Source organism: Hemitrygon akajei, chromosome 17 (genome assembly GCF_048418815.1).
Source record: "Hemitrygon akajei chromosome 17, sHemAka1.3, whole genome shotgun sequence".
In the NCBI taxonomy this organism is placed as follows: domain Eukaryota; kingdom Metazoa; phylum Chordata; class Chondrichthyes; order Myliobatiformes; family Dasyatidae; genus Hemitrygon; species Hemitrygon akajei.
This window is the reverse complement of record NC_133140.1, coordinates 52,502,206-52,529,917: the sequence shown is the minus strand read 5'-3', so window position 1 is coordinate 52,529,917 and position 27,712 is coordinate 52,502,206. Positions and strand designations below refer to the sequence as shown.

Below are 27,712 nucleotides of genomic sequence, written 5' to 3'. Positions count from 1 at the left end.
AATTTTGTACCAATGATGTGAACAATGCATGTTTGACATTGCAGCTGCAATGGCTCCAGATACATAACTGGGAAGCCTGAGCCTTGACCAAGAAAGCATTTCCTAATGGAAACGGATAGGTTTCTTCAGTGGCCCTCAAACCAGGTTATTGTTGAGGATACTATCACCAAAGTAGAGCAACATGATTTCTCAGTATCATACAGATAAGTTTTATTTTGTTTGAGGATGGATGGGGTAGTGGGGAGCAACCTACTCTCACATGTCTGTTTTTGCCTCAGCAAAGGCCAACCCAGTATTGAAGGAGTGGGAATCTGTTCCCATGTTCATCCTGGCATTCTGAACATCAGATCACCCCAAACCAGCCCTCTAGCTGAGCAATGCCGCTTAGCTCACGTTCACAACTTGCATGTAACTCCTCAAATCACAGCCATTCATTATGTGCAATCACAAACTGGGCCCATGAATCATGTACTGTACATATGTGCACAAAATTCATCCAACAGTGCCCCTCTACTCCACCTCCATAAAAAAATCTATTTGGCTTTAATCAGCAGACATCACTGAAAAGAGGAAATTCTGAATAAAAGTGCATTGGTTAATAAAAATGCATTGGTTATTTTATCATAAATAATATGAAATGGAAACAATTTCAATAGAAAGCTGAAGTAAAGGCCAAGTATTTTGAATCTGTTTTATGTTAACCCTTCAGCTTGAAGAAGCCCATCTATTTATATTACAAATGTTCATAGATGTTAGACATTAATTGGCTCTGGCTTATGAACTTGACTAGTGCTTGTAATGCCTATAGTTGTAACGTTGCACCTGTTTTGAGAGATATAACCTTAGCCTATTATATACAGGTATAATGATACTTTGTGGTAATGTGTGAGCTTTACTGAGTGACCATACTCTGAGATTGACTAGTTTTACTAGTACTGGTGGTGATGTACCTGGCAGCTCTGGAATCATTGAGCAATTGAGCAGGCAAGGGGACAAGCAAGAAGTCCATTATTATTAGGGAGGCCAGGAGAAGTCCATGTCAACTCATCTCTTGTTTTACAGGAAAGCATCTTTGAATATACAGCACATTTCTTTGACAATTTGATTGAATTTGACAGATTTGGAAAGTAAACTAGTCTTACCTTAACTGCTTTCATCAATGACTAGACATAGCTGGGCTAAGATCTTCAGGGATGGAATTTCCTTACATTTGCATGACTTTCCAGACTAGGCACAATTAATGGTGTAGGGCAGTCTGCAATTATTTGATGCCAGCAGAATTGAAATGTCTAGCGTTGGTAGTGATTTTACTAAGTGTTTAATAACTTAATAACTCACTAAAAATATGAGTTGGGAACTGACTTGTTCTTCCCTCCTACAAACTATGGAATGAAAGTGCTGTCAGTCTCAGTGACGGTAATCTGTTTGCAATTCTCACCCTACTTGACCTGTTCAGAAGGGCTAAGCTGATTGAATGGCATTCCCAAAAGACATTCCTCTTTCTTCATTACAACAGAGGAAGAAGGGGAAAAGGCAGAGGGAAGAGGGTTTTAGTGCGAGTGAGATATGAAGTAGAAAGTCTCTGATTTGCTGGGATCCTCAAGAGCCAGGCTGCATTTCTGTCTTTTTTACACTGGCTTTCTCATGGTAGGTGTAAGCAAATGAGTTCCACAGGCAGGAAGCTTTGGCTAGCCACTCCCATCTTTAAGGTGAATTGAGGGAGGAGCATGATTTTTAGCCCACATCTCCATGTGAAGACAAACAAGGAAAACTGAGGCTATCTTTTAATGAATCGCATGAATTCAGAAATATACAACAAAAAAATTAAGCTGAGTGAGTTTCAAGATGCTTACAACTTTAAAGAATCATTAGGATTTGATTATTCTGTAGATGTTCTGAAAAAAGGTGAATTACTGAGGGAGGTATCATTCTTCAACAAGAACTGAAGAGATAAGCTTTTAGAACTACCATTTTCAAATAAGAAAAGGAAACCAGCTATTTCAGAGGTAGAGGTTTTATTGCGTAAAACACTGGATAAAATTGTACTGCTTCAAAGACATCTTGCTTCTAACAGCAGAAAGAAAACAGTCATCGCTGAAAAACAACTTTTATACTTCTATACCAGAATAAAGTTCTGTCAACTGATGTATAATAAATAATGACCAAGAATAAACTTTAAATACAAAGTCATCTACTTGTTACAAGCAAGGCAACAAAATCCTCTACTCTATTGATCTCAGATCTTCTCCAAGATAAGAACTCCTTCATTTAGGAATGTAGACAATATCATGACCAGTTTCACACACTACAGAAGTACAGAGAAATGTTGACATGTTTAGATTTGTGAAGCATGATGTTATTCAGAATCTGACAATGTATCACTGCTGCTGTCACTTGTTCATATTACAAGTTACAAATGTTCTGGAAAGGTCTACGTAAGAGAGAAAAAAAAGAGGGACAGTAGCACCTGACTAAATGGAATCAACGCACACGTCACAGAAAGGGAAATGTTTCCAGTGTCATAAACAGAATTATTGCCTGTCATCTGAAATGCTAAAAGACACAGAAGAATACTGAAAGATTTCAAAAGTGCAAGAATGGAATGTGTTTGCTAAGATACTGTAGGCGGCATACACACACACTCACACACACACTCTCTCATACACATATACACATGCACACGCGCACATACACGTGCGCCTGCATGTGCACACACACACACGCGCACACACACATATACATACATATACACACACACTCTCACACACGAAAGCAAGCGACTGACACAGTCACCAAACACAGTAGTGCAGTTAATATCCTAAAGCTTACTACAGTCGTTCAGAAATGTTTAATAACATCTCGATCCCATATTGAGATCTTTAGAAACAGTTGCATTAAGTTTATCATCTGGGTTTAAGTAAGGCAGTGAGAACTATACTAAAAAACAATAAAACCAGCTTGCTATATGCCAGATAGGTCTTAGTTAGTGACCTCAATTACACTGTGTCTTCAATTGTTGACTTCCTAATAGCCAGCATATGCAAACCATACTTCTCTCTTAGCCTGAGATTTTATCTTTGTCTCAGGTTAGTACTAAGCTTTTATTTATTTACACAAATCATAGATTGCAGTTTCTGATTACTGTCAACTGCTTTAGGCAGAGCAGAAGTTTTAAGGCCCTGGATATACTTTCTGCTCCCTGCAGCCCACTGGACTTCTTAAGTCAGACTTTTTTTTTCAGAAGACACTGACACTCGACTACCATGGGGAGATGAAGCACCACTTTTGCTTTTGATGAAGGAAGTGAGATTAGAAGGCTATAAGCTTACTTGATTTCCTTTCTCGTGTTGACTTTGTTTTGCCATAAACCTTCTCAAAAGTCATTTATCTAGAACGTCATAATCACATTGTTTGCCACAAGCTTTCATGTCCCTCAAAAGCTTTGTATATCACCATGAAATTAAACTCTGCAGATTCCGAATTGTACAAAAGCTAAAATTCATAAAAATACACCACATTCCATTGTTTTTGTTTTACAAAAACAAGGGAGAAAGACCAAAAGCATTAATATTTCTTAATACATACAGAGCAGGAAATAATGAATGAATGGGCTTCTTCAACTTCTCCATTTAGTAGCTCTTCAGGAGAAAGCCCTGTTTTGTGTCTTTCACACTTACAAAAATTAACGAATTGTTGCTCCTGGGAATTTTATTCAAGTAAAAAGCTTGATAACCATTTGCTACAAACATACCACTTCCCACTAGTGCCCTCTACTGTCAAATTCAACAGTTTTCAGTGCTTAATGGTATCCCAATACCCATCCCTATCCCTCCCCTCATCTGTGATTTGATTATTGATAACCTACTTCTCCACAGAAGAAAAATCCTTTAAGTAAAGAAAAACAAATGCTTTTTTTTCCCCTCAACACTGCAAACTGATAACGAAAAAATAAATGACGGACAAGTTTGCACTGTGTCTCATTCTCTTCATTTGATACGTTTGGCTATGCATCAGAAAAAAATATGAAAATGTTTAATTCCAACCCACTTTAGTGTAGGTCACTACTGACCCTAGTTCATGGGGCATCTAAGATTTCTTCTATAGTGCAGTTGCGACACCGCTTGCATTGATTTTCTCTGCAATGACAGCTCCAGTCAGACTGGCACCATGGCAGTCTACCAACACATCTCATTACTATGCTAAGCGAATGACAGCAGATGGTGTCATGTTATAAAGGTGTTTTCAACACTGAAAACACAGCCCCAGATCTTCAAGGCAATGCTAAATCATTCAGATGGTATCATTTTTCTGTTAAGAGCATTATTTTTGGACAGAGACCACTTTAAACTTCCAAATGTCCTGCTTTTAAGTAACTGATGACCTCCTCCCACCTTTTAGAACCACTTTATCCTCCCACCTGTGATGTTTTGAAGTACTTGTTGCTAGGTAACAGTTTGGCAGTCATTTGGGAGGACTGGATATCCACTTTGTTTGTTCTATACTGTGATCACAATTCTGGGGGTATAATTTTTAAATAGTCCATAAGTTCTTTCCTTGGAATTCCACAAACACTTGCTCATTTCTGACTGCATATCAAAAAAAAAGGCTCTGTAAAAATGTATATTGCGAGTATTTGTTTTTGTTCCACTGCATTACTCTTGGTCCTGACTGGTTTCCACCGGCAGTTCACAGGAGCTCCCTGGTTTCACAACACTTGTTTCCTCTGAAATCCCAGTAGCTTCCGTTTCAACTCTTGAGCGTTTGAACCTGCGATCTGGGTACTGGCTGTTGTCAAAAGGCATACGATGCACGCACAGAACATGAGTCTTCAGGTTCCCCTTCTGAGAGGCACTGTATGGGCAGTATCTGCACTGAAAAGGCCTGTGACCTAGAGTGCAGGGAGAGACAAGAGTCTGGTTATAGTTTCGTATCCCTTTGATCGGTAGAGACATGTCAAGCATAATATGACGTGGAGAACCACTTTAAACCAGAAAGGTCTACAATTTAAGTATGTTTAAAATAAAAACCATCATACATTTAACCAATGTTTGTTTTAACATCCTGCCTCTAAGGGAAAACAGCAATGTATCATACATGGGAGCAACCAACCCCACTCCAAAGGAATTTGAATCAGACCATCCGCTGGCAATGCATCACTTTTACTACTGCGTACATGAAATAGCTATACGATAATATAGAAACATGGTCGTAATAGAAAATAAAATCTCCTTAGTACTTGTGACAGATGTACATTGAACAAATAAAGTGAACCCCAACATAGTGCAGGTCCAGATCTTCACATTACTGTCGTAGAAATTATACACATAAACACACATGTACTGCTTTTAACTTATATTATTTATTTCGCACCCTCGCACGTTTTAGTCAGATCTGTATTAATACCCGCTAAGCCACAAAAATAGAGGTCTTACACACTATATTGAGATCTAACCCTGTGCTTTCAACAAGAGTTATGTGCAATGACAATATCCCTGTTTTTATGATCTGCACTGCTTGAATTTAACCCTTTGTCTTCCTCATAAACAGCATTCAGTAAAATCAATGGATTTATAGCTAATGGGATCAATGTAAAAATAATATGAAGGTGAGGCCAGATCATGAGTGATGGCTATCAAAAATTACATTTACACGGCATACATTGTTGACACCCTGAGCACTGTCAGGAAGATAAAATTCTTAGCAGCACTTAAATATAAATAGGGGCATTAACTGTGGCATATCATCTCTTTGTTAGTGAAAAATATAGTGCAGAAAATATAGCACATACACTTCAAAGCAAAATCCTATATATTGAACAATGGACACATTAACAATATAAGACAGACTGTCCGATATTTGGAGAATGCCTTCATTTCTGCTTGAACACTCTAGATACAGGATGGGAACAAGTAACACCATTCTACCCATATATTTGTCACTGTCAGCATTCTCTGCTCACAGCCTATTTTACGTCGATCATATTTTTTAATTGTGTAAAAATTCTAAAACTCCTTTCTAACAAACTAAAGAAAGAAAAATAAATGCAAGTTAAGATTTTGAAGTTGGTTTCCTTTAATGTTTGGGGGATGTTGATCTGAGTGAAGGGCCCTCTTTGAAATACAAAGTAAAGTTGTCTTTCCATTGCATTATTCTATAAGAGGCTGTGCAAAATGAAAGGTGTCAGAGTTTGCTGTGTTTTTCTGTGGCCTGATCCTGAAGCCCTAGCTGAGAAATGACAGATGTCTGCAACCAGCTGCAATGAAGCATGGTAAAGTTTCAGTCTAATCCACTTACTCCACTGCAGTCATGTGAACCAAAACAAATGGGGAGCTCCTCACATTATACAAAACACTGCAGTCTACTGATACTCTCTAATCGTAACCTAGCTGATTCTCCATCCTTTCAAGATTCCAAAGGAAACCTTCGACAAATCTTTTGCCTTACGGGCCATTGCAAGGCACAACGGATTCCCACCCCTCTCCGTCATCTTTTCTGTACTATTACGGACAAAATATTACTTCTGCATAGCAAATGGGAAGAAGAGCAACAAAAAGAAAGCCAGCACCAGCTCTACTTTAGGCTTTGCAGAATCGGATTCACGAGATCTCGTGCCCAGGATTGTTGCGAAATTCCGTCCTCCTGCTGGCTAAGGAAAATCTCAATCGTAAATGTCATTAAGGACCAGCCGGTCTTTTGTAATAAGACTCCATAAAGCAATTGCCACCGGGCTTTGTTATTGCAAATCCTTCATTTTTTGTTGGTATCCACTGCACAATTTAAACAAAACTGCACTGGCTTTGTTGAGTCAATATTCAGATTATTTGCAGTGGAATTTGGGGGTGGTGCATTATCCACCGTAATTTTTTTTTAAATATGCCCTGTTCCTCAGGAATTCAAGTTTCCCTCTTTTTACCCAAAATGCCCTGTGTGGTGACAAACAGAGCAGTGAAAGTGAATGAGCAAGTATCACTTCCTGAGTAGCAAGCCCCCCTCCACCCTGCGGAATGTAGAGCAGCGACCTTTTGAACCTTTCCTCCTCCAATCCTTGTAAGGGAAGACTGAGGACATGAAGTCATATGGTTCTTTGTGCCAAGAGTTCAAACAGCTGTGAAACACAGTGTTTCGGAACACATTCATAAAAAAAAACAACGTACTGGATTTGGCCTGTGGCACAGCTGAGTAGGATTTTGTTCCTTCAGGCTAAAACAACAAGAGCAGACAGAGAGAAGTATTAAGATTTTCCCTAAAACTTACCGCAACAACCTTTTGTGAAACCACATGACTGCCCTCACACAATTTCCCCTGTGTCTTTCAGGCTACTTTTGGCAGGAAGTCAGAATTACTGTTATATAAATTCCATCTGATGCCAGCACTACCATCTGTGAGTAAAGGCTGCCTTACCTATGTTGGGCTGCAAAGCCGCTCTCTCCCAGAGATGAGCAAAAAAAAAATTGTGATTAATTTGCAGAATGCTTGTGATTTGCTCATATATTATTATAACTGCTCATCAGCACATGACAAATTCCCAGCACTCTGCAAAGAAACCCATTCAGCTTCAGCAGATTTTCACCAGCACCTGACAGACTGCAGACCCACTAATGACTTTCAGCTGCTTACAAACAGTAATTCTATCTTCAGGATAGCATGGAAAAACTATTGAAGAAAAAACGCAGCAGGGTTTAGTCCGTTTTATAGACTCAGCTACAGATCAAGCTGATTTAACTACTTAAGCACTGGAACAATTGACACACCTACATAAATGTTTGCTCCTTCGCAACAATAAGTGGTAGTGGGGGGAGGGGAGGGGAAGAGAGGAATCTAGCAACCTCTCCTCCTGTTCAGCCTGTGAAAGATATATAACTGCAAAGCTAATATTGTCAGCAGACATCTTGGTCAGTGAACAATACAATTTTTTTGCATGATATTTTCATAAAAAATTAATTTCAGGACAACACCCTCCTGTGTCAGAAGTACCCACAAAGACGAAAATATTAGCATGCGTTGCACCATTTTCTTAAAAGAAATGGCCTTCAGTTAAAGGCACGACCCCCTACAGTGTAAGAATTCTTAAAACTGCATTGAAAAACAAGACTTCAGATGACTGAAATGCTCTTGCAATAAAACCGCAAAGCTCCAAATGTTAAAATGCCTTGTTTGAACTGGTTACAAACTATTGCCAACCTCCTTTAAAAAGTGTTATTGCACAAATTAAGCATTAAATGACAGATCTAATTTTAGCCTTTTCAAACTGACGAAATGAATTTTTGCTTGATTGTTTGTAGCTGTTTAACTTTATCTTCCTTCATGCGAGATATAAACCTTGACACATTGCACTGAATAGACCTTTTGTAATTGAACTGATTGATTGTGAGAACTTAGCTCACTGTGTTTTCACTCAACATTATATGCTGTTCTAAAGAAGAAAAGCTGTAATCATTTTTAAACCGAATCTTCATTAGATTCCATATTTTATTTATACTTGCAAAACCACTACATCACGCACATCCATCCAGTCAGTGAAAATTCTGCTATAAGAAATCAGCAGCAGCTTTGTGGACCCTGTGGATTCAATACATATAGCGTAGCGATCTTGAAGCTGAAGGGCTTATTTGTCTGCTTTAATTGAAATCACTCCATTCTCGAAAGTCAGCGGAGGACTTTGGGGGTGGGGGGGATTTAGAGGGGAGGCTGGGAGAGGCCACACCAAATAAGTTCCATTAATCAAAAAGCCAGAGTCTAATGTAACTAATATTTTACAATTAGAGGAGACAAGATGGAGCTAAAAGCCATCTATCTCTCTTACACCACATGATCATCGATTCATAATCAGAAGATTGAGAGTCACAAAAAGATGCATTTACAGAAGGGGGGGGTTGCTGGTCTGTGCACAAGATAATGAACAGGATGAGAAACAGCAGCTCTGAAGGCTGAGTAAAGATGACACAGTGCTTCAATGGTGACAGATGACACGGAGATGAGTACTGATACCTGACAGACAGCGAGTGATGACTGCAGTCCTTTCCCACCATTATGATCCTCAATTATCTCAGTAGGGCAAAAAACAGAGGCCCAGCCGTCATTGCACTCACAGGCAGGAGGAAAATGCAATTGTGCCAGGCTGCTTATAATAAACACTTTTTCACAATTTTATCAGTGCTATATTGGGTCTGTAGTTTGAATGTCAGTATTCATGATCGGTGCCAAGTAAAGTGGGTGCAGTCCTCTGTATCCCTGCTCCAGCACACGGCTCGACTGCAGATAGGGCTGTCGTGCTTTTTCCTAACAGTGCCATCTGCAGGAGTAAAAGCTGCTGTACTTCATCTTTTACAGATTACGTTTCCTGCTCAGAGTCACAGGCGGCCTTTTCTTGAGCAATTATGCGTTCTAAGGCAGGAGAGGAAAGAGTTTGCTCAGCTTAGCAGAACATGAATGAGGGAGAGTTCACTGCTCTTTCCTCTCCCTCGAGTGGCCCTCCCACACAGGCTTAAACAAAAGGCTTTAAAAAGTAGGGGTGGTAGCACTTAAACCTCCCATCATTTTCCTTGATGAGGTTCCCAAGCTTTTGTCCTCAACAAAATATAAAGAACAAAACCATGAGCTGCAGAGGCTGAGCAGTTAGGATTTTTGGCAGTTAAAGGGTAGTACTCCATATTGTGATTCAGCCAACACATCGGCTGGGATTTCAATTCTACCTCCTCCGACAACCCCTCCACCCTCAACCAACCCACTAACCCCATACCAGCCAGCTCTCTTCCTTCTCGACCCAGACATTTGTAAATTCGAGAAGTCATCCAAAACCTGCCACCTTCCAAGCTGCTATCATTTCAGGACAGTGTATACCGCCAACAGGAAATTACACATCTTGGCATACTTACTGTGATACAGTAGTCCATGGGGTATGATCAAACTAAATTTCACAGAAGTATGAAGGAGATTAAAAGAGATAGATTTTATGTGAACTGGTAAAAGGAGCTGGAGCTCAGGAAGCGGAGAGGAATGGGAAGTAAGGGTATCTGATCAGGACAGCCTCTGTTAATGCATGACGGCGAATTAGAAGAATTCACCAGGGGTTGGTGGGCAGGTGGAGGGAGTGAGAAGAGATGGATTTAAAAATTAGGATGAAAATTTTAGAATGAAGGCATTTCTTAGTCAGGACCGTGACTAGCATACAGGTGATTGCTAGACAGGACGTGGCGCTGGTTAGGTCACATCAGTTTTCAATAAAATCGAAGTTTAGAATGGCTGGAAGACTGACCAGAAGTGATTTAGGATCTTCAAGCTAGAAACAACAAAGGCAGAAGTAAGGCCCTTGCTTAAGACAAGTGGAGGCTTTCTTCATATTCCGATGTCACATCCTAATGATCATTTTAACACCACAATGCAGCAGTAACAGGCGATGAAAAGAGGTACTGTACATCATCACCTACAGCCTGAGCAGCAGAAACATAGTGGGAGAAGTTCAATAGCCAGAACAGTTGCTTTTAACAACAACTGCTTTAGAGGAAATAGGGATTTCCCTTCCCATTCAGTAGGCAAATTGTCCTGAGCCTCCCCTATCCTGCTGAAACAATCTATCCAATCCCTAAACACCATTAGGTCCCCATCATTTTCATGGATCCCTCTGCCACCAAGTTGCCTATTCATTGGCTAGTTTGCAGTATGAGATCAGGTGGGAAGTCAGGAACTATTACTATTGAGCTCCACGAGCACCACAGTTCACGATGTTTCCTTGCACCCAGGTTGTAACTCTCCACCCCACTCTTCCCATAAACCCAAGACCACTGAAAAGGTAAAGGTGCTTCCTTTCGGGGGCACAGTGTCACCCAGAGTGTCATTACTGCATGTCAAAGGTTTTGCAAGTTGTCCGCTTTCCCTTCCTATGGAGAAATATACAGTTTCTTAAAATCTGTGCCCGCGTGTGAGATCAGGATATGCAATCTACCAGTTTGAATACATTTGCAGGTAGATATTTTGTGAAAGCACATACATATGCATTGACTTCAATTCCATTTTTGGCTATTTGTCACGAGAAGCGTAACCATTGGAAGTTCACCCACTTTAGATCCTTCAATAATTTGCACATCTCAAAATATTGCACAGATCAATAACTATTTAATATCAATGCCTTTCTCTCAAATTGTGAGATCTACATTTACCCAGTAATTTTATGAAGGTTTTTCTGTGAGTCTTTTTTAACACTATTAGTATCAGGCACTATGCTTTCTGATGGAAGCTGACACTAATGGAGTTAAAAAGACATTATTTTATGTCAGGATACAAATGTAATGCGATGGAGCATGCCCTCAGATTCATCCATGGGTGATGGATGCCCTATACACTGCGCTAATATACAAAAATACATAATAAAACATTTGCAACACATTTGAGATAATTTTAGACTGACTTGAGATCAGGGAGTGTTGTCATAGCGTCTCACTGTGTAAAGGCAGACTGCTTTTATAAATGGTCTTTAGGGCCACCTTGTGGGAGTAAAAGAAATGCCAGCTATTATGCTGTTGAAAACTACTGAATAATTGAGAAAGGAGACAAGTTCACCCAGGGTTCACCATCTGTAGGGTTAATACTGTTTACACAGTTGGAATAAGGTCCATCACATGCCTGGTACCGAATGTATATAATTTTCGGCTTAAATATTTAAGATTCGTCAAATGTGCCCCATTCTGTAGCCACATGACACACAAAGAACTCAACAGTTTAGAAAGGCCATTATTAATCTACTTAAAATGGTGCATCCAATTAATTAGGATTAAGAAGACAAAAAGCAAAGCAGGTGTTAAGACATGAGCCTGTCAGTCTACTGAAAGAACGACAGTAAAACAAAAAGTAAGATCTGGACAAAGAGCAGACATAGCAAAACTTACAGCAAAATCAAGAAAGGGAGAAAATAGATGCAACTAAAAGAAATAAAGTTAAACTAAATGAAAGGGAAGTTCTCAGGGCCAGGCACTAGGAAAACACATCAGGTGAGGTATCACAAGCTTCTAAATATCATAAGGGAGTTTAGCTGTTTTCAGCTTCTAATAAAACGAGTCTAATTGGAACTTTGAAGGGGGGAGACGCAACCCAGCCAACAATACTCATTCTTTCAAATTCAACAGTATGAAAGATTACTGGAAAAAAAGTTTTGAATTGTTTCATCAATTCTTCCCCAGATGTTTTGATATATAGTCCACAGCCCACATCCATGCCATTTATTTGATATAAGCTTGTAAAATGGCATTACCCACACTGCATCACTCCCTACCACTAAATTTACTGTCTTCTTCCGGTGGATTACTGAGACATCCAAGTTGGTTGATCACAAACTTCCTCACTTGCAGCCAGAGTGCTGTGAACGACCAGATCCTTCTGAGGATGTAGCTATAACTGAACAGAAGTTCTAGCCATTGTCACCTGGAGGTTTCTTCTGGAACTGGGAATGCCAGGTTAAAGCAGACAATGACTTGAGGTTGAAAGTCATCTTCTGGGCTGAAGTGCCAGGTAGCAACTTAACAGCTGTGGAACCATATGCCACTGAAGTGGAAAAGAGAAAACTGTTATGGGGATTGAATAAAAACTTTGTGTATCTAGGTGATTAATAATGATAGCAGGGTACACAACCCTTCAGAAACCCTATTAAGTTTGTACACAGCTTTTTTGTAACATGGGGTTCGTGCATACTTAGGCTTCAAATATTACTTTTCCTTACTCCAAGGATGAGAGTTTCACTAAATTAATTAGAGAATATCAGACAGCTGGAAGGGAGGTGCATATAATGGATTTTATATATGAATCCTCTGCTTCAGTGTGCACTTTTGCCATTTAAGGTGAACAACATTTTCGACGGAGTACATTTTGTTCAAAGTGAACTAGCTTTTTATGTTATAAAATTGCAATAAATTTCACTGACTTTAAAATAAAAATTCAGTGTCATTCAACAAAGATGCCCTCCCTGCTCTGGGCTGTATGGCTGATATTAATTATGGGAACACCCAGAGTGGTTTCATTGTATACAGAGGAGGCGTGACTCCAAACTAGCCTGAAGTCACTTCGGAATATTCTAGTCCCAAGATACCACAAAACAGACTAGGAATGCAGAACTCTCAGCTTGTAGTTAATTTCCTGGGGTCAGGTAGCTTTGAAGCAGCCTTCAAACTGTCTGTAATTGATGCCACCAAGGCTGGGAAACCCGCAAGTAAAACTGCAGAGTCACAACAAAAATAACTCTAGAAAGGGAATCCCATCCTGCATAAAAAGAGAGCAATGGCCTGAGACCATCTGTCCTCTTTCCTCTGCTTAAATTTAGACCAGTTCTTAGTTATAAAGACAAGTTTGATATTGGAAATAAGTAAGTACAAGTTATATTGCATAAGGCTTTAGTACTGATATCCAACACTATGTATTATTACCCACAGTAAAAATTCTAATAAGTGTAATAAAGATGGCACATTTGGAGATCTTCTTGAAATTGGCTTTTTTTTCAACAATAACTTTCCTCCAAAAAAAATTGCATTGGACAGAGTCCAGAAGAGGTTCACGAGGATGATTCCGGGAATGAAGGGGTTAACATATGAGGAGAGTTTGACAGCTTTGGGCCTGTACTCGCTGGAATTTAGAAGAATGCAGGGTGATCTCATTGAAACTTACCAGATGTTGAAAGGACTAGATAGGGTGGATGTGGAGAGGATATTGCCTATGGTGGGGGTGTCCAGAACTAGAGGGCACAGCCTCAGAATTGAGGGGCAACCTTTTAGAACAGAGGTAAGGAGGATTTCTTTTTTAGCCACCGAGTAATGAATCTGTGGAATGCTCGTCACAGACTGCTGTGGAGGTCAAGTCTGTGTGCATATTTAAGGTGGAAGTTGATTGTTTCCTGATTGGTTAGGACATCAAAGAATATGGTGAGAAGACAGGTGTATGGGGTTGCATGGGATCTAGGATCAGCCATGATGGAACAGTAAAGCATACTCAATGGGCTGAATGGCCTAATTCTGCTCCTATGTCTTATGGTCTTATGGTAACACTCAATTTGTGTTGGTTTTGTAAGTTTTCTCTATTTTGGCATCTTTCCTCCATTATGATATGGTACTGAAGGATTTTCATCGCATGGTGAGAAGGAATAAAAGTAATGGAATAAAAACTGCTAACAACTTATCGAAATTCGGTCCCTAAAACAAAAAGACATAGGAGCAGAATTAGGCCATTTGGTCATTAATTCGTCTCCACCATTCTAACATGGCTGATTTAACTCTCTTAATCCCATGCCCTGACTAACGAAGAACCTATCAAACTGTTTTAAACATACTCAGTGACTTGCCCACCACAGCTGCTCATGGCAATGAATTCCTCAGATTCACTACAATCTGGCTAACAAAATTCCTCCTGATCTCTGCTCTAAATGGACGTTCCTCTATTCTGAGGCTGTACCTTTTTTGGTTTAGACTCCCCCCCTTATAGGAAACATTCTCTCTACATCCTGTCTTCCTAGGCATTTCAATATTCGATAGATTTCAATGAGATTGCCCCTGATTCTTCTAAACTCCAGCAAATACAGGCCCAGAGCCATCACATGCTCTTCTTCTTCCTGTTTTACGGTGGTTGGCACCCAGCTTAATGGTGCGTTACCGCCACCTTCTGCTCCGGGGTGTGGATCAGATGATAGACTTACATTCTAAATCCCTTCACTCATATTTACACACACACACATCCTAGTACCCTATTCTTGCTTATCCATCATATCCTATAAAAAAAACCCTGTATCCCTTAAGAAAGCTAAAAGTACCCTGACCTGTGCTCTCTCACCCATGCCCAGTAACCCTTTTAATGTGAATTCCTGCACCCCCAATTCCCTTAGATTAATTCTCATCATCTCTCTCTCTGTATCCCATACTTCCTGTAACTCAGAATTACATGTTCTACTGACTCCTCTTCGAGACATTCCTCACACAATCCTGTCTGGTGTTTCCCTATCATTTTCAATGTTTTGCTTAGTGCACAGTGCCCCAGCCTTACCGTAGTCCATCTCATGCTCCTCATTCATTAACCCTTTCATTCTCATGAACCTCTTCTGGACCTTCCCCAATGCCAGCACATCTTTTCTTAGATAAGGGGCCCAAAACTATTCACAGTACTCTGAGTGTTATCTGACCAATACCTTATAAAGTCTCAGCATTACATTCTTGATTTTATATTCCAGTCCTCTTGAACTGAATGTCAGCATTGCATTTGCCTTCCTTACACTGACTCAGCTTGCAAGTTAACCTTCAGGGAATCCTGCACAAAGACTTTGAAATCCCTATACACCTCTGATTTTTGAGTTCTACTCCCCATTTAGAAAGTAGTCTATGTCTTTATTCCTTCTACCGAAGTGCATGACCATACACTTCCCTACACTATATTCCATCTGACTTCTTTGCTCATTCTCCCAATCTGTTCAACTCCTGCGGACGCCCCGCTTCATCATCATCACCTACCCCTCCACCTATCTTTGTATCGCCTGCAAACTTGGCCACAATCCCATCAAATTCCAGCATCTAAATCATTGACATATAATGTGAAAAGAAGCAATCCCCACACTGACCCCTGTGGAACACCACTGGTCAATGGCAGCCAATTAGAACAGGCCACGTTTATTCTGATCCTTTGCCTTTTGCCAGACAGCCAGTCTCCAATCCATGCTAATATCTTTCCTGTAATACCATAGGATCTCATCTTGTTAGGCAGTTTCATTTTCATGTGGGGCACCTTGTCAAAGGCTTTCTGAAAACCCAAGTAAAGAAACTCCACTGACTCTCCTTTGTTTATCCAACTTCAAATAACTCCAACAGATTCGTAAGGCAAGATTTCCCCTTAAGGAAACCATGCTGACTTTGGCCTATATTATCAGTGCCTCCAAGTACCCCAAAACCTTGTCTTTAATAATGGACTCCAACACCTTGCCAACTATTGAAATCAGCAAGCATGAATTTTCCTCAGTGATTGTTCAGAACATTGTGTATGTGTTTTTCAAATCTGCTACATATCCATCTTCCCCTGTGCTTTCTGTGAGTAAGATCTAACTTGCTTACTTTCTTTCACAGTTATGAGAAGAGTCTTCAAACTGAAATAGCAACTCTGTTGTTCTTTACACAGATGCTGCCTGACCTGCTGAGTGTGTCCAGTATTTTCTGTTTTCACTTCAGATTTTCAGCATCAACAGTTTTTGTTTTAATGTTCATTTTTGTTTTTACACAGGTTTGAGTTTGCTACAAAAGAATTCCGAACGTGGGGTCCATGGACCCATCCGTTAATGGCAGGGATCCATGCATAATAAAGTTGGGAACCCCTGATTTAAAGGAGCCTGCATTTGTGTGAAATAATACCTCTTTAATGAGGTTAAACATTGGAAGGAAAGGGCAAGTAAGCTGCTTGCAAGACTGTACAATAAATGGGATAAAACTTTTAAGTAGCTCATTACATGGTAACCCAACAGTTATCCTTTGATGAGTCATCTTTACCCCCTCAAAAGTAATCTGTGGCCTGGAATTTTAAACAGGATTCTTCGGGGCATGGCAAGAGCATGGACAGAGACATTCGGAATGGGGGTAATTATAGTCCAATTGGTTCTTCTTGCCTACTCCCTCACTCAACATGTTCATGGCTTGTCATCCACTTCAGTACCCTGTTTGTTGTTTATTTGCATAAACCCTTCATCCCTTTAGCATACAGATATAATGTTCCAATCACTACATGTTGTCTTATTCCATTATTTAAATCTTATTTAAGAAACATAACAGAAGCAGATGAGCAAAAGTATAATAAGTATGTCATAGTAAGCTGCAGGAAGCAAATTAACCTATTGAGATATTAGTCTCATTTTCTTAAATTAGAATAGGAGTAAAAATCAAAGGTCATCCATAGGAAATCAGTTTGACAGGTTTACCCTTTTATATTTTGAAATTTAAAAAAGAAATCAAGAAATTCTTAGGCATGACATTCAACTTTAAATTGTAAATAAAATGAGAAAGAAAGACAGAAACCTACTTGGGTGAAATCCTATTAATGTTGAAATGGGCACTGGGAAATGTGAGTGATAAAGATTACAGAGGATGTGGTGGGTCTGCAGAGGGACATAGATAGATTAAGTGAGTGGGCCAAGGTCTGGCAGATAGAATACAACGTTGGTAAATGTGAGATCATCCACTTTGGAAGGAATAATAGAAGAGCTGATTATTATTTAAATGGTGAAAGATTGCAGCATGCTGTTGTGCAGAGGGACTTGGGGGTGCTTGTGCATGAATCGCAAAAAGTTGGCTTGCAGGTACAACAGGTTATTAAGAAGACAAATGGAATGTTGGCCATTGCTAGAGGGATTGAATTTAAGAGCAGGGAGGTCATGCTGCAACTATACAGGGTACTGGTGAGGCCGCACCTGGAGTACTGTGTGCAGTTCTGGTCTCCACACTTGAGGAAGGATATACTGGCTTTGGAGGCAGTGCAGAGGACGTTCACCAGGTTGATTTCAGGGATTAACCTATTGAGGAGAGATTGAGTCGTCTGGGACTGTACTCTCTAGAATTCACAAGAATGAGAGGGGATCTTATAGAAACATACAAAATTTTGAAAGGGATAGATAAGATAGAAGTAGGAAAGTTGTTTCCATTGGTAGGTGAGACTAGAACTAGGGGACATTGCCTCAAGATTCAGGGGAGAAGATTTAGGACGGAGATGAGGAGAAACTGCTTTTCCCAGAGAGGGGTGAATCTGTGGAATTCTCTGCCCAGGGAAGCAGTTGAGGCTTCTTCACTAAATATATTTAAGATAGCGTTAGATAAGTTTTTACATAGTAAGGGAATTAAGGGTTATGGAGAAAAGGCAGGTAGATGGAGCTGAGTTTATGGACCGATCAGCCATGATCTTATTGAATGGTGGAGCAGGCTCGATGGGCCAGATGGCCTACTCTTGCTCCTATTTCTTATGTTCTTATATAAATATTCACAACCAAAATTTGGGCAGATAGCATGATTTGTGATTGTATCCTCACATTGTATACAGAAGGAGGTTTCCAGTATTATCAGTTATAATGTTGTATCAGTTAAAAATTTATTCTTCCACTTAGATAAAAATTCTACCAAGGACTTTCTTAGTTAATACTCATCTGAACAAATGGGGCCTGCAGGTTCATATAAATAATTAAAATCTGCTGCTGGGAATTATAGATTTTATGGAGAACTAATTACAAACAACAATCATTGATTGTATTAATAGACTATGGTATTCCTTGTTTATAATTGTAAAGGTTAGCACAACGCTTTATAGCACTAGCAACCCAGGTTCATTTCCCGCCGCTGTCTGTAAGGATTTAGCACGTTCTCCCCATGATAGCGCAGGTTTCCTCCTGCATTCCGGTTTCCGTCTACAGTCCAAAGATGTACTGGTTGGTAGATTAATTGGTCATCATAAATGGTTCCATGATTAGGCGAGGGTTAAACCCAGGGTTGCTAGGTGGCACGGCTGAAAGGGCTGAAAAGGCCTATTCCGTGCTGCATCTCAATAAATAAAAGAATGCAAATTGCCTTCTTTTGGGTAAAGCACATTATACCATCCAGAGACAGAGAAGCAGTTTCAGTGACAGGTTGCTATCGATGCAATGCTCCTCAGACAGGATGAAGAGATCAATACTCCCCAATGCCATTCGGCTTTACAATTCAACCGCCAGGAGTAAGATATGTTAAAGTGCCGGGGTTAGGACTCAATGTATTTAAGTAAACTACTTAAGAACTTTTTAAAAGCTATTATTAATGCTTTTTGAGAGGGTGATTTTAGATGCATATCATATTTTTACTGAGTTAAGTATTGTATGTAATTAGTTTTGCTACAATAAGTGTATGGGACTTTGGAAAAAATGTTGAATTTCCCCATGGGGATGAATAAAGTATCTATCTATCTGAAACTTTGCTGACGATCTTTAGGTAATTCACTGTAAGCAAACTCCACCAACAAGTAGATATCTATGTAATTACATTGCAATTTCTGACTGCTATTATCAGATGTTTGATGTACTTTGTTACATTAAGTCTGGTATTTTCCAGATAAAAAAATACAAGGCTGTTAAATAATATGGTTTCAGGTATGTGGTCATAATAAGTAGCTTGAGTTGCATATGTTTTAACAGGTCTTACGTAAAAATGTAGCAAGTCACAACAAAAGCTGGCAGCCAAACACAGTTAGAAGGCGTGCTGGTTTCCATATGCACCTGTTGGTTTTGCTTTCTGTGAACATATCAATGTGGTATTTATAAAGTGTTTTCTATGTGTAATCACACAATATTCTTTTGCAAAATCTCATTGAATACCACAGCTGCATTCTAGTACCATAGTTAATAAACACTGGCAATCCAGTTCCTTTGCAAAGATGTTCTTTCTCAACCTGTGTTTACCTATGCTGCACTTTACTACACACATGCTTAGCTTACTTATACTATATATATTTTGGTTCATGTGTTAACTGAGATACATGTTTTGAGGCGTACCATGGTTTGGAGGAACGCTACTTCATTTGGTTGGACATGAGTACAGTCATATGAAAATAAACTTGAACTTGACCTGGAGATTGTAGCTGAGTAGTTAAAGAAATAGACCTGCTATTTTCGCCAAGTGATTTGCTTTATTGGCAGATGTTCCTGGCATTTTAATCAGCTCTGAACCCAACTTTGAACACAACAGATTCTGCCGATACTGGAAATCTTGAGCAAAATACTGGAGGAGCTCAGCAAGAAGGCAGCATCTATGGAGGGGGATAGATACTGCACAGATGCTGCTAAGCTTAACAAGTCCAAACTAAAAATGGTAAGATGCAATCTGTCCTTTACACAATAACCAGCTTGATAAATTTTGCATCATAATTAATACCATTTAATTGCAAATTTCATTTATGAAAGTAACCTTATACTGCAGAGTTTTATAAACTGTCATCAACTAAGAACTTCAGTGCAGAGAAAGTTTGACATCAGTCAAAACACTGATTCCAAGAAATGCTTATTTTCTCATTGGTGATGTGATTGGGACAGAGTGTGGGTAAGTCCTTTAAACTCCAATAACAATTGTTTTACACAACAGTAAATAGCATATTGATCTTGTGGAATTTTAAGTAGCTCACACTAACTATTCACTAGAAAACAGTGAGCACTGTAGTTGCAGGATCAGGAGAGTTGGCAACTAATTTTTTTAAAACATATTTCCACCTCAGTAAACTTCTGCTTGCTGTCAACAGGCATTTGTAAAAGAAGACAGTGTAATAACACTGCTTCACCAGTGAATTGGACACTTTCCTGCAGAATTCATCATATGTAACTCACTTAGCCCACATCTCTAGTAAGGAACAAGCTGGTGCCATAAAAATTATGATAGCTACTAGCTACATCTAATTTCACCACTGTCATTGACTCAGTGCCCTTCATATGTAGCAAGAGAAAGGTGCCTTTTTATCTTATGACTGCCCTCTGGTCACTGAAGGATTTACCATCATTTTAACAGCTATGATCTGCTAGCTACTCCTTCTTATACCAATTTATATTGCAACACAATTCCATCATAAATTTAAGTGAGTTTCTGTTAACTCATTCCCTGTTGACCACTATCTTTGTTTTCTTCTTCAAAGGGTTTGCATTGTCACTGATAAGATCCAGACATGTGTTTCTGAAAACAAGCTCAAGGTTGATACCTTATGAAAACAGCTGGTAACAACTGGCGCTGCAATTTTGACAGTCCCGGAGTTTCTGTAACAAATAACTCCTTAAAACCTTGCTACTTGTAAAAGGTGGATATACAGTCAATCCAATTGGTTTACATGTGTAAATAAAATCTAAGAACTGGGAAGACCTTCCTTTCAATTGCACATTAAATTATCACAAATGACCTTTAATAAATTTTAATATATTCACTGTGTCAAAAATAAAAAAGTTGGGGATTTGATCAGCTGCTTTTTCTGCTCAAGCCGTCATTCTGACCAGCAACAGGAAATGAAAAAGGATGAATTCACATTTGCGCTATGACACATTTACTTAGAACCTCTTATTTAACGTAATATCCTGCAATTCATATAAGCACAAACTAATTCTGTAAGTCAGCAACCAGTAGAGTTTTATTCTTACTGAACTGGTGATTTCATTGTAAAAGTATATAATTTTCCTCTCAGTTGGATGTCAGATATTGGTCTAGAATTTGATCCTGCTGTGCCCCATTTATTAGATTTTCCTTCAACTAGGCTCAAAAAATTTTTGAGTAACAGATTGGTAGCAGTGCAACAGAGCTGAGGCACCCTATTGGGCATGCTCACAGGTCAGGCAGTACCAGGGATAGAAAAACAGATTTGACACTTCGGGTGGATGATCTTTCATCAGAACTTGGAATGGGAGAGAAATTAAACCATAAGATGCAGAGTAAGGGAAAGAGGGCAAGACAGAACAAAAGGGTAGGTCTAGGAGAGGATGGAAGGCAGAATAAATTAATAGACGAAGAGGCTATTTAGTGCACGGAGAAAACCGGTGATATTGAAATACAAAAGTTCAGCTGGAGGCGATGTAAATGCAGAGTAATCCTGTAACTTTGTAGAACTCACAGGGAGACAAATGGTGAACTATTGTTTTCACAAAGACTAGAAGTGGATCTGTGCAAATTGTTGAGCAATTAGTGCTAATTTGCATCTCATGCTGCATTTCTTCCTCACCAGAAAATGGCAAGACTATTTACACCAACATCAGCAAGCACATGAAACATGGTGCCGTTTTCCCAGGACATTCTTAGCAAAAGGAAACAACAACAAAAAATCTGTGGCTGGAATTATTTTGTGAATCATGCTAACAATTTTTCCATTGGTTTCTCTCAATCCGTTGTTTACTGTGACCTCATTAACATATTCTAGTGGTTTTAAGATCTGAAAAGAGCAGGGTGATGGAAAGAGACAGTTTTTTTTCTCTGTCCATCAACTGGCTGACTAAATATTGATCATCTTGTGAATTTTATGGGACTAAACATAAATCACAAGTCCATTAAGTTACTAAGACATTCAATTATGATGCCCAGTTCACATTCACATTAAAGTCAGGACCTAACTGATGTGCATCTTCTGATAATGCACTTGGCACATGTGGAATTTACATTAAAGTGTCTTTATTTTTCCCAGAGCGTGTAGAGACATAGATTGAAATCCACTGAATCTACCTAAAATCTATTTATTTATTTATATGCTGTCGCGGGTAAAATGTGCAGCTAATGGCTGTGTGTGCTTTCAATAATCTAATTTTAACCTGTTCTCTCAAAGCTTTGAGTATATTACATTGCAGTAGTATAAACTGTGTGATAACTAAAATACTATTATGTGTTGACCCAGCATAGTGGAATCTCACCAGGAGTACCAACGTGGAGCAACAGAGGAACACGGCTGCCTGCATTCTGTCCGCTTATCTGCAATGAACATTGCATTTCTTACCCTGCTTCTCTGACTACCATCATTTTTCAAGTTGAAAAGAAATCTAACTTGCACGTATCACACTAAGATCTCTCCAAGTGTCCCACATGGTGAATAACCTCAGTTGGACTGTCATCTGCATATTTATAGAGGAACCAAAAGTCTTGGGTTCCTTGCCAACTTGCAATTTAAATCACCAGCCAGCCAGGTGAGAGCTGGAAAGGAGTAAGCAAGCCACCCTCTCTATGTCACTCGATTCTCTGCCTGATTTATGCCAAGCTGGAAGAATAAATACAAAGACTTAAGTATGAATGGCCTATTTTACCTCAGAAGCATTTTTCTACGTTCGCTTCAAAGAACCGAAAGCAAGATATTGTCTTAATTTGATCCACATCTACGGTATGAGGAGAGACATTTAACATTTCAGGTCCTAACGAAGAGTCTTCTTCAGCCTGAAGTATTTATTCTGTTTCTCTTCCCACTGATGCTCCTGGCCTGTGAAATGTTTTCAGCATGTTCTGTTCTTATGATCCCCATTTTGTCTTTTCGATATGATCATTCCTTAACTGAGGCCACACTGTGAGTTCAACCATCTAGGCCAAACGTAAGCATATTCTAGTTTCTGCCCACCTGTCCACATCTGATCTTAGCACTGATATCATGAAATTTGAATCTTACCCACCACTTCCATATTTGTGACAGGATGTCCTGGTAATGGTCCTAAATAAATACATGAACCAGAGGAATAGGAGGAAAAGCATGACTAATGGCCTTAAAATTTGAGCAAGAAACTAACTGCTGGAGGAACTCGGCAGATCAGGCAGCATCTGTAAGGCAATGATTTAGTCAAGACCCTGTATCAGGGCTTGGCTGTTGAGTTCTTTTGGAGGTTTGTTTTTTGCTCCAGATTCCAGCATCTACAGTCTTGGGGGCCTGTTAAGTTTGCTTAGACATTCAATATGATCATGGCTGTCCAGCTCTTGACCTCAGGACCACTTTCCTCACCTGATCCTACAGCTTCATTAAAGACTGAAAAGCAGTTTTTTTTTTTAACAGTCTTGAATTTCATGATACATTCTGCAAACCTGCCTGGATAGAGAAAGAAAGAAGAAATTTGAAAGAAAAAGTTCTTCTTCACTTCCAAGTTCAAGTTTAATTGTCATTCAACCATACACATATATACAGCTAAATGAAACAACATTCCTCTGGGACCAAGATGAAAAGCAGTACATATAGGCACACACAGCATGTAGCACATATGGTTATGAAAGCACATACAGTCACAAAAATAATATCAGCACAAGTTCTTTAGGCATAGCCTAAAGATTGCTGGTGCACGGGATGTTGTCCTGGAGCCATGTTTTGAACAAGAACAAGCTTGCAACAGTTGCTCATCTCATGCTGGGTCAGCTGCAGATGAAGACAATCCAGCTTGCCTTCCAAGGAGCAAATACTGGAGGGCAGCACCAATGGGCGAACTGACCTGCAGGGCCTATCTCCCAACCCAGCACAGATCCCAGTGTACAAACCACTCCTTTGTTCTCTCCCACAGCAACTCCAGCACCTCCTCTCTTGGGTGGCAGTAACAGATGATACCGTAGTATACAAGCCTAGCCAACTCAACAACCGAGGCCAGGTAGCTCCCTGACATCGGTCTCACTAATAAACCATTATACCAGACTTGCAGTATTTTATATTACCAATATCCAACAGGATCTTACAATCACAAGAAAAATTAGTAAGGCACATATTTGTACCAATTGTTGGACTGGCAAGGCCACTGTATAAGTGTATCAGAAACAATCTTAAGTGGACAAGTTATTCTGAAAATATTACCCCAATTCTGGATCGTCCCACAAATGGAATTATTCTGTAAGCATTTGCTTCTGTAATTTCTATTTCTTCACCCCTGTGTTTTACAGTATCTCATATACCCTGTTGCTGCCTCCTTTGGCATTGCCTAATTATCTTTCCCCATTTCACCATTCCTGCTAGATTGTACCAGAGCTTTTTATTAACTCTTTACTTTATCCTCTGAAACTTCCTCCCTTCTCACCGACTCAGCAAATAAAATGTTAAACCTTTCTGACGGAAGGTCATCAATCTTAAAGTGCCTGATGTGATGCAATTTTTGTTTTGATTTCAGTAGAAGGCACATATTAATAACCGTCAGCAGAAATACTGACTGATTTTCCCCCAATTCCATCTTTAACTACTGGGACTAGTTGTAGCTGCCACTGTCACAATAACTGAGCTCAGTCTTTTTTTTAATGACTTGTTTGAAGACAATTAAAGACTGAGAGTTCCTTCCTTGATCTCATGTGACCCTGGGTGTAGATGGATATTACCAGGGAAGGAGAATTGACCATTACCATAGAACATAGAATAGTACAGCCACAGGCACAGGCTCTTCATCCTGCAAAATACATGCCACCCATGGCAACAAGGTAAGCTAATCCATCTGCCTGCAAGGTCTATCTATGAAGCCTTTATTAAAGTCTATATTCAATTCTTCTATCGCAAGTGCAGGATACAATGTGTGAATACTACAGCATTTCAGTTTTACAATGCTAGGTTGATGCTGGGGTCAAAGAATGAAAGGCATTTGGTGTTCACCTTACGTTGTGGAGTAGTGCTGCAGTGATTCTCCAAAATGAAATCGAAGCTTTGATACTTATGTATAAGTACTAAGCATAACAAGTGTTATAAATGGATAGAAACTATAACTTTGTACTCTCTCTCTCATGGGAGACATCCCTAAGAATTTTCACTAATCTTATCAGGATGCAACATTAAGAAGCTTTTATCATTTTAGTCAGCACATTTAATGCATAGGAAGTGAAAAGTATTGTGGTTACAATTGATTTTGGCAGAATTGTTTTTCAGGAAAATTTTGAAAATATAAATGCAGATTTTATCTATTTTCCACATGGTAACTATAGCTGACAGCATAACAAACACGTGCTTAAGCGATATCTCCATAAATCGGAGGAATGTTTCTCTTCCTACATTCTTGAAATAGTCAAATTATATTGGACTATTGCAGGCCATGACAAATTATTATGGATGTCATATAATTTAATTATGTTCGTTTGGTGACAGCTGGACATTTCTATGGATATTCATATTTATAGTTAGAAGACTATTCTGGAATATTTTTTTAAAAATTAATTTTATTGATATACAGTGCTGAAGAGGCCTTCTGGCCCTTTGACACTTGCTGACCAGCAATCCCCCAATTTAATTATAGCCTAAATGTGGGACAACTTACAGTGACCAATTAGCCTACCAACTGGTATGTTTCTGGACTGTGGGAGGAAACTGATGGAAACCCATGAGCTCACAAGCAGAACATACAAACTCCTTACAGGCCACGGTGGGAATTGAACCCAGGTCACCTGTACTGTAAAGTGTTGAGCTAGTACTATGCTACCATGCCAGCATAGGCCCAGTTAATATTCCAATATGACTGACAGCACGTTTGCGCTGATGAAGTTATGCAGAGTAGGAGTTTCCTGCTTCCCTGCCAATTAATGAGCAGACAAATTTCTAGGGTTGTGATCCAGGAACTGTAGGTACAGGCAGGAGTTCACAAAGTCAGAGAGCATCCTTCCATTTAAATAACTTCTACAAGAAGCCTAATGCATGATTACAGATGGGACCAAGCCTCATGATTACTTGAAAGGCCTAGATCAACTGCCAAAATAGTATGGCTGTTCCCCAAGCCTTCCAAGATAAAGTTACAGAATTAAATCATAACATGATCCCAATACCAGTACTTCACAATGTGAAGTAAAACTCAGAGGCAAATATCAAAAATCTTTATTAAATTTTTAGCTATATTGCAACTTGGCAAAAACATAAATAGCAATTTTAAAACAAATCTATAATCATACTGTAATCCTTGACATTCTTTGTAGTATGTTCAGTTATTTTCATGCAAGATAAGCTACAGGTTGAACATTTGTTTGCTATTATACATGCTTCCTAAGTTGTCAAGTATTTTAAGATAAAGAAACACGGTATCACAGAGAATGGCCCCAAATCTGGAGAATGACCTGGAAATTATATAACAAGAGTAAACCTGCAGATGCTGGAAATGCAAGCAACACATACAAAACGCTGGAGGAACTCAGCAGGCCAGGCAGCACCAGAAATGTCGACTGCACCTTTTTCCATAGATGCTCCCTGGCCCGCTGAGTTCCTTCAGCATTTTGTGCGTGTCGCTTGGAAATTATATAATTTGTCACAAGGTTGCTGAACAAAGAAGTAACAAATGAAACAAAGTCCTCTCCAGGATACCATCCTTATCTCATAAACTGAATGATTTGCACACAAATTTAGTGCTTACTTTCAACCACAAAATATAATATACAATTAAATAAAACTAAAGTCACAAATGTCCTAAACAAGGTCTGGTGGTAAAGGCAGTTATCAGTAAATCCAGGAGAAAATTCAGGAGAAAGTTATTTTCCCACAGAGTGATAGGAACATGAAACTAATTAACTCACAAAGTAGTTAAGGCAACCAGAACACTTACATAAGGAGGAAAAAGGAATAGAAGGATATGGTGTTGTAATTAGATAAAGAGAAGTGGCAGGAAGCTACAGTAGAGTGTAAGTGGAAGCATAGATCAATTGGGCTGAATTGTCTATTCTTGCACTGTAAGTTGGTGAAATTTTTGTAAGGCCAAGGCTGCTCACTAACTCAGGTAGCAGACGACCTAGTTCCACCCTCTAGGACTTCTTTTTCAGAGTCATCCAGTTATCAGATTTCAGGTGATGACTTAGAAATTATTCATACAATTTAGCAGTATTAAGCAAAAGCCCTGCAGGGAATTAATAGCACATGATTAGCTGTATATTGGGTGCTTTGAGTTTCAGTTACACTTACAACATTTGTTACTGCTTATGTAGAATTACAAAAAAGCACAATACACAGAGCTTCACACAATTTCGTAGATTGTAAGTGAATGAGAAGGTTCTTTAATGTGATAACTCCAGGATTTAGCTGAATTTGATCTAACAACAGTAAATAGTTTGTATTGTAATTGCTGCAAGTACTAATCTGAAAAAGCTTAAATCATAGATGATTTCACAATATGGATGTTTTAGTGTCCACTGAACGTATTGTTCAAATGAATCATTAAAGTAAGTCATTGTCAGGCACTGAGCTTTTGGAGACAGTAGGGGTTGTCATTGCCTATGTCAGTACCTGAGTCTGTAGATATCTTGGGTGGCATTTTGGCAGATGCACCCAGTTGACC

General features: G+C 39.3%; 1 protein-coding gene across 3 annotated transcripts in view; it reads right to left on the bottom strand.

Annotated features, from left to right (window-relative positions):
* Positions 1-1,998: 1,998 nt before the first annotated feature.
* znf536 (zinc finger protein 536) overlaps positions 1,999-27,712 on the bottom strand; it is a 509,077-nt gene continuing 483,363 nt past the window's right edge. For 2 of the 3 annotated variants that reach the window (XM_073070118.1, XM_073070119.1), the window contains one exon: positions 1,999-4,888. In XM_073070118.1, coding sequence (XP_072926219.1) covers positions 4,653-4,888 — 236 coding nt within the window. In that variant the 3' untranslated portion in view covers positions 1,999-4,652. The remainder of the gene's footprint in view (positions 4,889-27,712) is intronic. The other variant, XM_073070121.1, reaches the window with a different exon arrangement.